A 12,237-nucleotide genomic window follows, 5' to 3' on the forward strand; every position below is an offset into this window, starting at 1 on the left:
AATTATAGATTTGTAGTTAAGTATATTCTAGATATAGGAACATAGTTACACGGCTATATTTTTAAAAAAACGTGATTAGTTGAATACCGCCAGTGCGGTCAACGAGTCGAAAGCAACTTTAAAATTGGAGCTCCCGTGTGCTCCTAACCCCCTGATGCGTTTCACCTGAATAGGGCTTTTTCAAAGGCGGAGAGCCGCCGGATGTGTGGGTTTAAGTGCGGACACTAAGCCCGGACGGAAGTTTGTCCTTCTGTATTGATTGGATAGCTGGTTTCACACTCACATCATGTGAGCCAATGATGATTGGGATAGCTTCCCTATTTGGAAATAGGTATCTTATTAATAGTAAGTATCTATTCTATTAACGTAACTGTGTGATTTGGGTATTACTCAATCAGCTATAGGATAAGAGCTTGATTCTTATCAGAATCTCTATAATAATATAATATCCTGTAGCTGGAATATGTTAGGATGTATTTCTATTTACAGTGTCCTACAAAGGTTGTGTTGTAACTGTACCCAAAATGGATAAAGAGTCTCTTATTTATAATTCAGCAAAGAGACCCGTTCTACCTTAGACTATTGTATCATCTTTTCATTGTGATAAAAATATTCTGTTAACGCAATATAGTATGTATATTAAACTTATTTGTGTTCATTAATGATGTTTGTGATTATCTTTGTGATGTTCAGAATCCTTAGTCATATTTATATAAGTCACATTAATAATTGAGAATGACTAATTTTATCTGATTTTAATTCAAATTCAATGGTAGTGACAACGGCAGGGGTATCGGAGTCATAAATTTCGTTTTTTGACATTTCTTGGATAAATTGGTTTGACTTCTCTGCTGGAAACCTTGAGATATCCGGATATGTCAGCTAGTATATTCAATAAGCCATATATCACAAATATTTCATACAGATAATAATTGACACAAATACTTAGGAGTTGCTTCCTTGCAATACAGCAGGGTGCTACTGAATAGTTAGATTGGGTTTTATGCAAAGGAAGCTTTTATTTCTGTACTGAAACAAAGTTGGAAGTTTTTTATTTGGATAAACACTGTTAAATTCAGACCGTGCAACCGGATAAATGCAAACTGTGGGGTTAACTCTTTGGCTACCAAAAAGGACTGCAATTCCATGGCAACCAAGGGGGTTAATCCTATACAGCTAAAGATAAAATAATGTCCACAAGTCCATATATTGATCTGATGTCAGGCATCAACCCCATAAGAACATATTTTGCTATGCAAGTAAAACTCATGTCTTCAGCAAACACTGCAATAAAGGACAGTTGCTGTACAAATATAACTAAGACCCCTATATACACAAATGTGCATTTCATGTGTTATATTACGCACTGTATAGTGGCAAAAGCAGCGGCTTCCTGATTGAGCTTAAGAATAAAAACACAGAAAACATAAAAAAGTTTGTGCAAGTTACATACAGACCATTTAAATGTCTCTTCACATGACTTTCACTTGAACATTAATCAGCCAATCATGACTGCACTTCCCGTATTCACAATTCCATCTGCTTAGTGTCTAAGCAATAAAAGTCATTGTAGTTATTGGTTCCTCATTTTAAAGGATCTTTTCAGATGTAGACCAAGGTCCTTATTGTCTAGAAATGACAGCAAGCGTCCAGTTTTTTACAGCTAATGTTGTGTTTTGCAGGTAGGTCCAGGTGGAGTAAGTGATGTTGCTCATGTGACCTTTCATGCAGTCCCACGATACATCTCCGCTACACAAAGGGAAATAAGGAAACGGTGAGTAAGACTGCAAGCCGAAGGCAAATAAACCGTGTAACAAGAGACATTCATAAGTCATTTATTTACAGGGACATGAAACCCATATGCGCTCTGTTAAACAACTGTCCAATTTACTTACTTGCCTAAGTTTGCTTCATTTTCTAGATATCCTTTGCTGAAGGAGAAACACTACTGAGAGCTAGCTGAACACATTGGGTAAGTCAATGAGAAGAGGCATATATGTGCAACCACCAATCAGCAGCTAGCTCCAAGCTCATGAGCTTTACCACAAAGCACACAAAAAGAACTAAGCAAAGAACATAACAGAAGTCAATTGGAAAGTTGTTCAAATTTGTATCTGAATCAATAACTGTTTTAGGTTTTATGGTCCTTTATTTAAAGACACTCAAATAGCCTCTCCTAGCCCTGCAGAGGGGCACAGTAGTCACACAACCTGACGAGCCAACCAAACCCTCTCCTAGCCCTGCAGAGGGGCACAGTAGTCACAATCTGACAAGCCAACCAAACCCTCTCCTAGCCCTGCAGAGGAGCACAGTACTCACACAATCTGACAAGCCAAGCCAACCCTCTCCTAGCCCTGCAGAGGGGCACAGTACTCACACAATCTGACAAGCCAACTCAACCCTCTCCTAGCCCTGCAGAGGGGCACAGTACTCACAATCTGACAAGCCAACAAAACCCTCTCCTAGCCCTGCAGAGGGGCACAGTATTCACACAATCTGACAAGCCAACTAAACCCTCTCCTAGCCCTGCAGAGGGGCACAGTACTCACACAATCTGACAAGCCAACCAAACCCTCTCCTAGCCCTGCAGAGGGGCACAGTATTCACAATCTGACAAGCCAACAAAACCCTCTCCTAGCCCTGCAGAGGGGCACAGTATTCACACAATCTGACAAGCCAACTAAACCCTCTCCTAGCCCTGCAGAGGGGCACAGTACTCACACAATCTGACAAGCCAACCCAACCCTCTCCTAGCCCTGCAGAGGGGCACAGTACTCACACAATCTGACAAGCCAACCAAACCCTCTCCTAGCCCTGCAGAGGGGCACAGTACTCACACAATCTGACAAGCGAACCCAACCCTCTCCTAACCCTGCAGAGGGGCACAGTATTCACACAATCTGACAAGCCAACCAAACCCTCTCCTAGCCCTGCAGAGGGGCACAGTACTCACACAATCTGACAAGCCAACCTAACCCTCTCCTAGCCCTGCAGAGGGGCACAGTACTCACACAATCTGACAAGCCAACCAAACCCTCTCCTAGACCTGCAGAGGGGCACAGTAGTCACACAATCTGACAAGCCAACCAAACCCTCTCCTAGCCCTGCAGAGGGGCACAGTATTTACACAATCTGACAAGCCAACCAAACCCTCTCCTAGCCCTGCAGAGGGGCACAGTATTTACACAATCTGACAAGCCAACCCAACCCTCTCCTAACCCTGCAGAGGGGCACAGTACTCACACAATCTGACAAGCCAACCCAACCCTCTCCTAGCCCTGCAGAGGGGCACAGTACTCACACAATCTGACAAGCCAACCTAACCCTCTCCTAGCCCTGCAGAGGGGCACAGTACTCACACAATCTGACAAGCCAACCTAACCCTCTCCTAGCCCTGCAGAGGGGCACAGTACTCACACAATCTGACAAGCCAACCAAACCCTCTCCTAGCCCTGCAGAGGGGCACAGTAGTCACACAATCTGACAAGCCAACCTAACCCTCTCCTAGCCCTGCAGAGGGGCACAGTACTCACACAATCTGACAAGCCAACCTAACCCTCTCCTAGCCCTGCAGAGGGGCACAGTACTCACAATCTGACAAGCCAACCTAACCCTCTCCTAGCCCTGCAGAGGGGCACAGTAGTCACACAATCTGACAAGCCAACCAAACCCTCTCCTAGCCCTGCAGAGGGGCACAGTAGTCACACAATCTGACAAGCCAACCTAACCCTCTCCTAGCCCTGCAGAGGGGCACAGTACTCACACAATCTGACAAGCCAACCTAACCCTCTCCTAGCCCTGCAGAGGGGCACAGTATTCCGCAACTGGTAACTGTCAGTTAAAGGAACTGAACACAAAAATGATACTATATAAGCACTCAAATAAATTGGAGTTTGAAAAAAAGTCACACGAATTAAAACATAAATCTTTATTAGAACGTGTTAAACCAATGGGTGTTTTATAACTAAAATGCTGGCAGAAAATCAGGTTACAATACAGGTTAAAGAAACCCTAGGTGAGTAGTAGAATTAACCCTTATTGGCTCTAAATAGCGTTGTACATAAGCTATGTACCCACAGAGGGTGAAATCAAGAAATGGATTAGTGAAACCCAATTGGTAATAAATATTACTGGGTTAAAACCGTTATCCTATAACAAAAATTAATTCTTATATTTGCATGGGAATATATATCTAAATAATGGAATAGAAATATTCTAAATTTCGAGTTAGCTGCTTAATCTTCGTATAATACCTAAATAGTACAAGTTAGAATATTACACTTGTGAAATATCAAATCGTGTAGCCATATATCGCCGTCTGCTTAAATCCTAGCCGTTATTGGTGTGGTCTGTTCACTGCTAATTAGAGATCAGAAATTCCATGTATAATATGGTAAGACCTGACATGTGATCTATTTCCTGTTTTTATGTAAGGCCGGTATCAGGCTGTTGTACAACTGCACCTCACTACTGAGACGCTGAAACGTACATCTGGTGTTTGTATTTCATGCCCCTTCAAATTGACCTTTTACTTGCAGCTGCACTTAACTAGGTTGCAGGTGCCTGAACCATTCATTGGTCACATGCTCCTTAGTACTTGCTGCCTCGGGGAGAGCATGCACTGTAATTTCAGTTATTCCCAGCTTATCAAACACTTATTTACTTTGTCAGCATTTGCAATAAGTCACAATTCTAATGTATGTATTTATGTGCCCACTGAAACATTAGAAGCATTTGCAAACAAGAATGCACATCCATATAAAATCTGAAGACACGTGCATGCTCCTGAGCCTACCTAGAAGTTTTTGTATAATTGTGCACACAATGAGAATCATTAAAACACATGTGGGTTTGGTGTCCCTTTAATATGCAGTAAGCTGTGTGTTACACTTACTTGCAGGAGTCCACATACTGCTGCCACGCTCGATGCAAAGCTGCCTCTAAATACTGCATTGCTGGTATCAGGAAGTTACGATGTAAATGCAGCAGAAGCTCTTTCAGGTATTCAAGAAATTGATATAATGAGTCTGGGATCCGTGACTGTATCTGTAACAGAGGAAAACCCTTAGAATTACTGGAATCTATTTTAGCTGCACAGATGATTCCAATACCATAAACAGCACAGCAACGAGAACATCCAAAAGTCAATTGGAAAAAGTGTTTTTGTAAACCTTAAAGAGACAGTCTACACCAGAATTTGTATTGCTTTAAAAGATAGAAAATCCCTTTATTACCAATAACCTAGTTTTACATAACCAACAGTTATAATAATATACTTTTTACCTCTGCGATTACCTTGTATCTAAGCCTCTGCCAATCAGTGTTGACTCCTAGGTAACTCCACATGTGTGAGCACAGTGTTATCTATATGACACACATGAACTAACACCCTCTAGTGGTGAAAAACTGCAAAAATGCATTCAGATAAGAAATTAGCATATGAACCTCCTAAATTTAGCTTTCAACTAAGAATACCAAGAGAGCAAAGCAAAATTGGTGATAAAAGTAAATTGGAAAGCTGTTTAAAACTACATGCCCTATCTGAATCATGAAAGTTTATTTTGGACTAGACTGTCCCTTTAACTAACCAAACGCTATATATTTGATCTTTGCTATTCAAAAAGTATATTTGTACCTTTTTGGTTTTAATCCATCTGTGAAGGGTTTAATTATTGCAATGCTATGCCGGCTCACTTGGATAAACACTTTTTTTATTTATATATATATATATATATATATATATATATATATATATATATATATATATATATATATATATATATATATATATATATATATAACAATTCCAGTGAACATCCAATAAACATGTGTGTCATATGACAATCTTGAAGTCCAGCCCCTTTAAAGCCTATGTGGAAGGTGGATGTGACTGCTCTATACCTCACAGCACAGCCAAAAGATGAAATGAAGGGGGGCACAGGAACAGACAATACCAATAAGGATTATAATTCTTTGATCATAACATAATTTATGCTTACCTGATAAATTTATTTCTCTTGTAGTGTATCCAGTCCACGGATCATCCATTACTTATGGAATATATTCTCCTTCCCAACAGGAAGCTGCAAGAGTCCACCCACAGCAAAGCTGCTATATAGCTCCTCCCCTAACTGCCATATTCAGTCATTCGACCGAAAACATGCAGAGAAAGGAAAAACCATAGGGTGCAGTGGTGACTGTAGTTCAAATGAAAAAATTACCTGCCTTAAAGTGACAGGGCGGGCCGTGGACTGGATACACTACAAGAGAAATAAATTTATCAGGTAAGCATAAATTATGTTTTCTCTTGTTAAGTGTATCCAGTCCACGGATCATCCATTACTTATGGAATACCAATACCAAAGCTAAAGTACACGGATGATGGGAGGGACAAGGCAGGTACTTAAACGGAAGTTACCACTGCCTGTAAAAAACCCTTTCTCCCAAAAATAGCCTCCGAAGAAGCAAGGTATCAAATTTGTTAAATTTGAAAAGTATGAAGCGCAGACCAAGACTCCGTCTTGTAAATCTGTTCAACAGAAGCCACATTTAAAAAAGGCCCAAGTGAAAACCACAGCTCTAGTAGAATGAGCTGTAATCCCTTCAGGAGGCTGCTGTCCAGCAGTCTCATAAGCTAAATGAATTATGCTTTTTAACCAAAAAGACAGAGAGGCTGCTGAAGTCTTTTGACCTCTCCTCTGTCCAGAATAGACAACAAACAAGGTGAACGTTTGATGAAAACTGTAGTAGCTTGTAAGTAAAACTTTAAAGCACAAACCACGTCCAATATTGTGTAATAGACGTTCCTTCTTTGAGGAAGGATTAGGATACAAGCATGGAACAACTATCTCTTGAGTGATGTACTTGTTAGATACCACCTTAGGAAAAAACCCAGGTTGGTACGCAGGACTACCTTATCCGTACGAAGGACCAGATAAGGAGAATCACATTGTAACACAGATAACTTGGAGACTCTACGAGTCGAGGAATTAGCTACCCAAAAGGAACTTTCCAAGATAAAGATTGATATCTATGGAACAAAAAAGGTTCAAACTGAACTTCTTGAAGAACCTTAAGAATCAGGTTTAAGCTCCATGGCGGAGCAACAGTTTTAAACACAGGCTTGGATCTAACCAAAGCTTGACCAAATGCCTAAACGTCTAGAATACCTGCCAGACGCTTGTGCAAAAAAATAGACAGAGTAAAAATCTGTCCCCTTTTAAGGAATTAGCTGACAACCCTTTTCTCAAAAACATCTTGGAGAAAAGATAATATCCTGGGAATCCAGACTTTACTCCATGAGTAACCCTTGGATTCATAACAATCAGATATTTACACCATATCTATGTTCAATTTTCCTAGAGACAGGCTTTCATGTCTGTATTAAGGTATCAATGACTGACTCGGAGAAGCCATGCTTTGATAACATCAAGCGTTCAGTCTCCAGGCAGTCCATCTCAGATTGATTCTATTTAGATGGTTGAAAGGACCCTGAGGTAGAGGGACCTGTCTCAGAAGCAGAGACCGTGATGGAAAGGATGACATGTCCACCAGATCTGCATACCAGGTCCTGCGTGGCTACGCAGGCGTTGTCAAAAACACCAAAGCCCTCTCCTGCTTGGTCTTGACCTCCGGAGGAAATCCCACTCCCCCGGAAGAAAAGTCTGACGACTTAGAAAATCCACCTCCCAGTTCTCAACACCTGGGATATGGATAGCTGATAGACAAGAGTGAGTCTCTGTCCAGTGAATTATTGTAAGACTTCTAACATCGCTAGGGAACTTCTGTTCCCCCTTGATGGCTGATGTAAGCCACAGTCGTGTATATTGTCCGACTGAGTATGATGTACCTCAGAGTTGCTAACTGAGGCCAAGTCTGAAGAGCATGGAATATCACTCCCAGTTCCAGAATATTTATTAGAAGGAGGGTCTCCTCCCAAGTCCACTATCCCTGAGCCTTCAGGGAGTTCCAGACTGCATCCCAACCTAAAAGGCTGGCATCTATTGTAACAATTGTCCCATCTGACCTGCGGAAGGTCATACCCTTGGACAGATGGACCCGACATAGTCACCAGAGAAGAGAATCTCTGGTCTCTTGGTCCAGGTTTAACAGGGGGACAAATCTGTGTAATCCCCGTTCCTCTGACTGAGCATGCATAGTTGCAGCGGTCTGAAATGTAGACGTGCAAACGGTACTATGTCCCTTGCCGCTACCATTAAGCCGATTTCATTCATGTACTGAGCCACCGAAGGGCGCGGATGGGATGAAAAAACACGGCAGAAATTTAGAAACTTTGACAACCTGGACTCCGTCAGGTAAATTTTCATTTCTACAGAATCTATCAGAGTCCCTAGGAGGGAAACCCTTGAGATTGGGGATAGAGAACTCTTTCCTTGTTCACTTTCCACCCATGTGATCTCAGAAATGCCAGTACTACGTCCGTATGAGACTGGGCAATTTGGATGTTTGACGCCTGTATCAGGATGTCGTCTAAATAAGGGGCCACTTCTATGCCCCGCGGTCTAAGGACCGCCAAAGCGACCCCAGAACCTCCATAAAGATTCTTGGGGCTGTAGATATCCCAAAGGAAAGAGCTACAAACTGGTAATGCCTGTCTAGAAAGGCAAACCTGAAAAACGATGGTGATCTTTATGCATCACAATGTGAGGATAAGCATCCTTCAAATCCATTGTAGTCCTCTATTGACTCTCCTGGATCATAGTTAAGATGGTACGAATAGTTTCCATCTTAAATGACGGAATTCTGAGGAATTTGTTTAAGATCTTTAGATCCAAAATAGGTCTGAAGGTTCCCTCTCCTTGGGAACCACAAACAGATTTGAGTAAAAACTCTGTCCCTGTTCCTCTCTTGGAACTGGATGGATCTCGTACACAATGTAAGAATGCCTCCTTCTTTATCTGGTTTGCAGATAATTGTGAAAGGCGAAATCTCCCCTTTTTTTGGGGGGGAATCTTTGAAATCCAGAAGATATCTCTGGGATATAAATTCCAATGCCTAGGGATCCTGGGCATCTCTTGCCCACGCCTGGGCGAAGAATGAAAGTCTGCCCCCTATAGGATCCGTTACCGGATAGGGGTCCGTTCCTTCATGCTGCCTTAGAGGCAGCAGCAGGCTCCTTGGCCTGCTTATCTTTGTTCCAGGTCCGATTGTCTCCAGACCGCCTTGGACTGAGCAAAAATTCCCTCTTGTTTTGCCTTAGAGGAAGAGGATGCCACACCTGCCCTGAAGTTTTTAAAACGTACGAAAATTATTTTTTTTTTATTTTTTTTTGCCCTTGATTTAGACCTATCCTGAGGAAGGGCATGACCTTTTCCTCCAGTGATATAAGCAATAATCTCCTTCAAACCAGGCCCGAATAGGGTCTGCCCCTTGAAGGGAAGTTAAGTAGCTTATTTATTAAAGTCACGACAGCTGACCATGATATAAGCCATAGCGCTCTGCGCGCCAGTATAGTAAAAAACAGAATTCTTAGCCATTAGTCTAGTCAAATGAACAAGGCATCAGAAAACAAAGGAATTGGCTAGCATAAGCTTGTCAAATATATTCATCCAATGGAGTCGCTTAACTGTAAAGCCTCATCAAGAGACTCAACCCAGAACGCCGCAGCAGCAGTGACAGAAGCAATGTATGCAAGGGGCTGCAGGATAAAACCCTGTTGAATAAACATTTTTTATCCATTGGATCTAAAAAGCACAACTGTCCTCGTCAGAGGTAGTGGTACGCTTAGCTAGAGTAGAAACTCTTCTCTCCACCTTAGGAACTGTCTGCCAGAAGTCCCGTGTGGTGGTAACTATTAGAAAACATTCTTCTAAAAAATAGGAGGGGAAGAGAACGGCACACCTGGTCTATCCCATTCCTTATTAAAAAAATTTTAGTAAACCTCTTTAGGTATTGGAAAAACATCAGTACACACCGGCACTGCATATTATTTATCCAGTCTACACAATTTCTCTGGCCCTGCGATTGTACACATTCATTCAGAGCAGCCAAAGCCTCCCTGAGCAACAAGTGGAGGTTCTCAAGCATAAATTTTAAATGTAGAAATATCAGAATCAGGTTAAATCATCTTCCCTGAGTCAAAAAAAAATCACCCACAGACTAAGCATATTGTGAGGTAGTATCATACATGGTTCTTAAAGCGTCTGTATGCTCTGTATCTACCCCCAGAGCTAACTGCTTTCCTTTAATTTCAGGTAGTCTGACTAATACTGCTGCCAGAATATTATTCACCACCTTTGCCATGTCTTGTAAAATAAACGCTATGGGCGCCCTTGATGTACTTGGCGCCATTTGAGCGCGAGTCCCTGAAGCGGGAGTCGAAGGGTCTGACACGTGGGGAGAGTTAGTCGGCATAACTTTCCCCTCGACAGAATCCCCTGGTAAAAGAAACGCTATGGGTGCCCTTGATGTACTTGGCGCCATTTGAGCGTGAGTCCCTAAAGCGGGAGTCAAAAGGTCTGACACGTGGGGAGAGTTAGTCGGCATAACTACCCCCACGACAGAATCCTCTGGTGATAATGTTTTTAAAGACAAAAAATGATCTTTATTGTTTAACATGAAATCAGTACATCTGGTACACATTCTAAGATGGGGTTCCACCATGGCTTTAAAACATAATGAACACAGAGCTTCCTCTATGTCAGACATGTTAGAACAGACTAATAATGAGACTAGTAAGCTTGGAAAACACTTTAAATCAAGTTAACAAGCAAATATATAAAACGTTACTGTGCCTTTAAGAGAAACAAATTTTGTCAAAATTTGAAAAACAGTGAAAAAAAGGCAGTAAAACAAACGAAATTTTTACAGTACATGTAATAAGGTAACAGAGCATTGCACCCACTCGCAAATGGATGATTAACCCCTTAATGCAAAAAACAGAAAAAAAAACCCCAAAAAAACGACATAGACGTTTTTAAAAACAGACACAACAAACTGCCACAGCCAACAGTGGGAAGCTTCAGTTAACTGTTTCTATGCAAAATTTAAGCCAGCCATATGGAAAAAACTTAGGCCCCAATAAGTTTTATCACCAAACATATGTTAAAAAACGATTAAACATGCCAGCAAACGTTTTAAAACACATTTTTACAAGAGTATGTATCTCTATTAATAAGCCTGATACCAGTCGCTTTTACTGCATTTAAGGCTATACCAACATTACAGTGTTATCACCAATGTACGTTAAAAAACGATTAAACATGCCAGCAAACGTTTTAAAACACATTTTTATAAGAGTATGTATCTCTATTAATAAGCCTGATACCAGTCGCTATCGCTGCATTTAAGGCTTTACTTACATTACTTCGGTATCAGCAGTATTTTCTTAGTCAATTCCATTCCTAGAAAAATATTTTACTGCACATACCTTATCTGCAGGAAAACCTGCACGCCATTCCCCCTCTGAAGTACCTCACTCCTCAGAATGTGTGAGAACAGCAAATGGATCTTAGTTACGTCTGCTAAGATCATAGAAAAACGCAGGCAGATTCTTCTTCCAAATACTGCCTGAGATAAACAGCACACTCCGGTGCCATTTAAAAATAACAAACTTTTGATTGAAGAATAAACTAAGTAGAAAGCACCACAGACTCTCACGACCTCCTATCTATGTTGAGGCTTGCAAGAGAATGACTGAATATGGCAGTTAGGGGAGGAGCTATATAGCAGCTTTGCTGTGGGTGGACTCTTGCAGCTTCCTGTTGGGAAGGAGAATATATTCCATAAGTAATGGATGATCCGTGGACTGGATACACTTAACAAGAGAAATATATATATATATATATATATATATATATATATATATATATATATATATATATATATATATATATATATATATATACATACATACATACATACATACACACACACACACACACACACACACACACACACATATACACACACACTTTAGCATCACTTCAATCATTTGAGTGATGGCTAAAAATACTTTTACTACTTTTTATGAAAACACAGTTCTGACACAGGAGGAAATTTAGCTATGACCCCAGAAACATAAACTAATAGAGGAATTTCATTCAGTTTTTTTATTCCTACTTTACAGTTTACAGCAATTCATCATTTCTAAAAATCTAAAAGTACAAATGTCACTGCAAGATGAGACCATCCTTACCCATTCAATAACCCACGGTAGGTTGTCCTTGGCGTAAGTAATCTGGGTGGAACATTTCTCATACATAAAAGCTGCTCCTT

At 41.0% G+C, this 12,237-nt stretch overlaps 1 protein-coding gene across 1 annotated transcript in view; it reads right to left on the bottom strand.

The window, feature by feature from the left end:
- Nucleotides 1-740: 740 nt before the first annotated feature.
- TMEM214 (transmembrane protein 214) overlaps nt 741-12,237 on the bottom strand; it is a 65,845-nt gene continuing 54,348 nt past the window's right edge. Inside the window, exons 15-17 of the mRNA XM_053709461.1 lie at nt 12,158-12,237; nt 4,895-5,046; nt 741-1,749 (exon numbers count right to left, since the gene is read on the bottom strand). The exon at nt 12,158-12,237 is cut by the window's right edge and continues 89 nt beyond it. Of these exons, the coding sequence (XP_053565436.1) occupies nt 1,623-1,749; nt 4,895-5,046; nt 12,158-12,237 (359 nt within the window). The 3' untranslated portion in view covers nt 741-1,622. The remainder of the gene's footprint in view (nt 1,750-4,894; nt 5,047-12,157) is intronic.

Source organism: Bombina bombina, chromosome 4 (genome assembly GCF_027579735.1).
Source record: "Bombina bombina isolate aBomBom1 chromosome 4, aBomBom1.pri, whole genome shotgun sequence".
Classification (NCBI taxonomy): domain Eukaryota; kingdom Metazoa; phylum Chordata; class Amphibia; order Anura; family Bombinatoridae; genus Bombina; species Bombina bombina.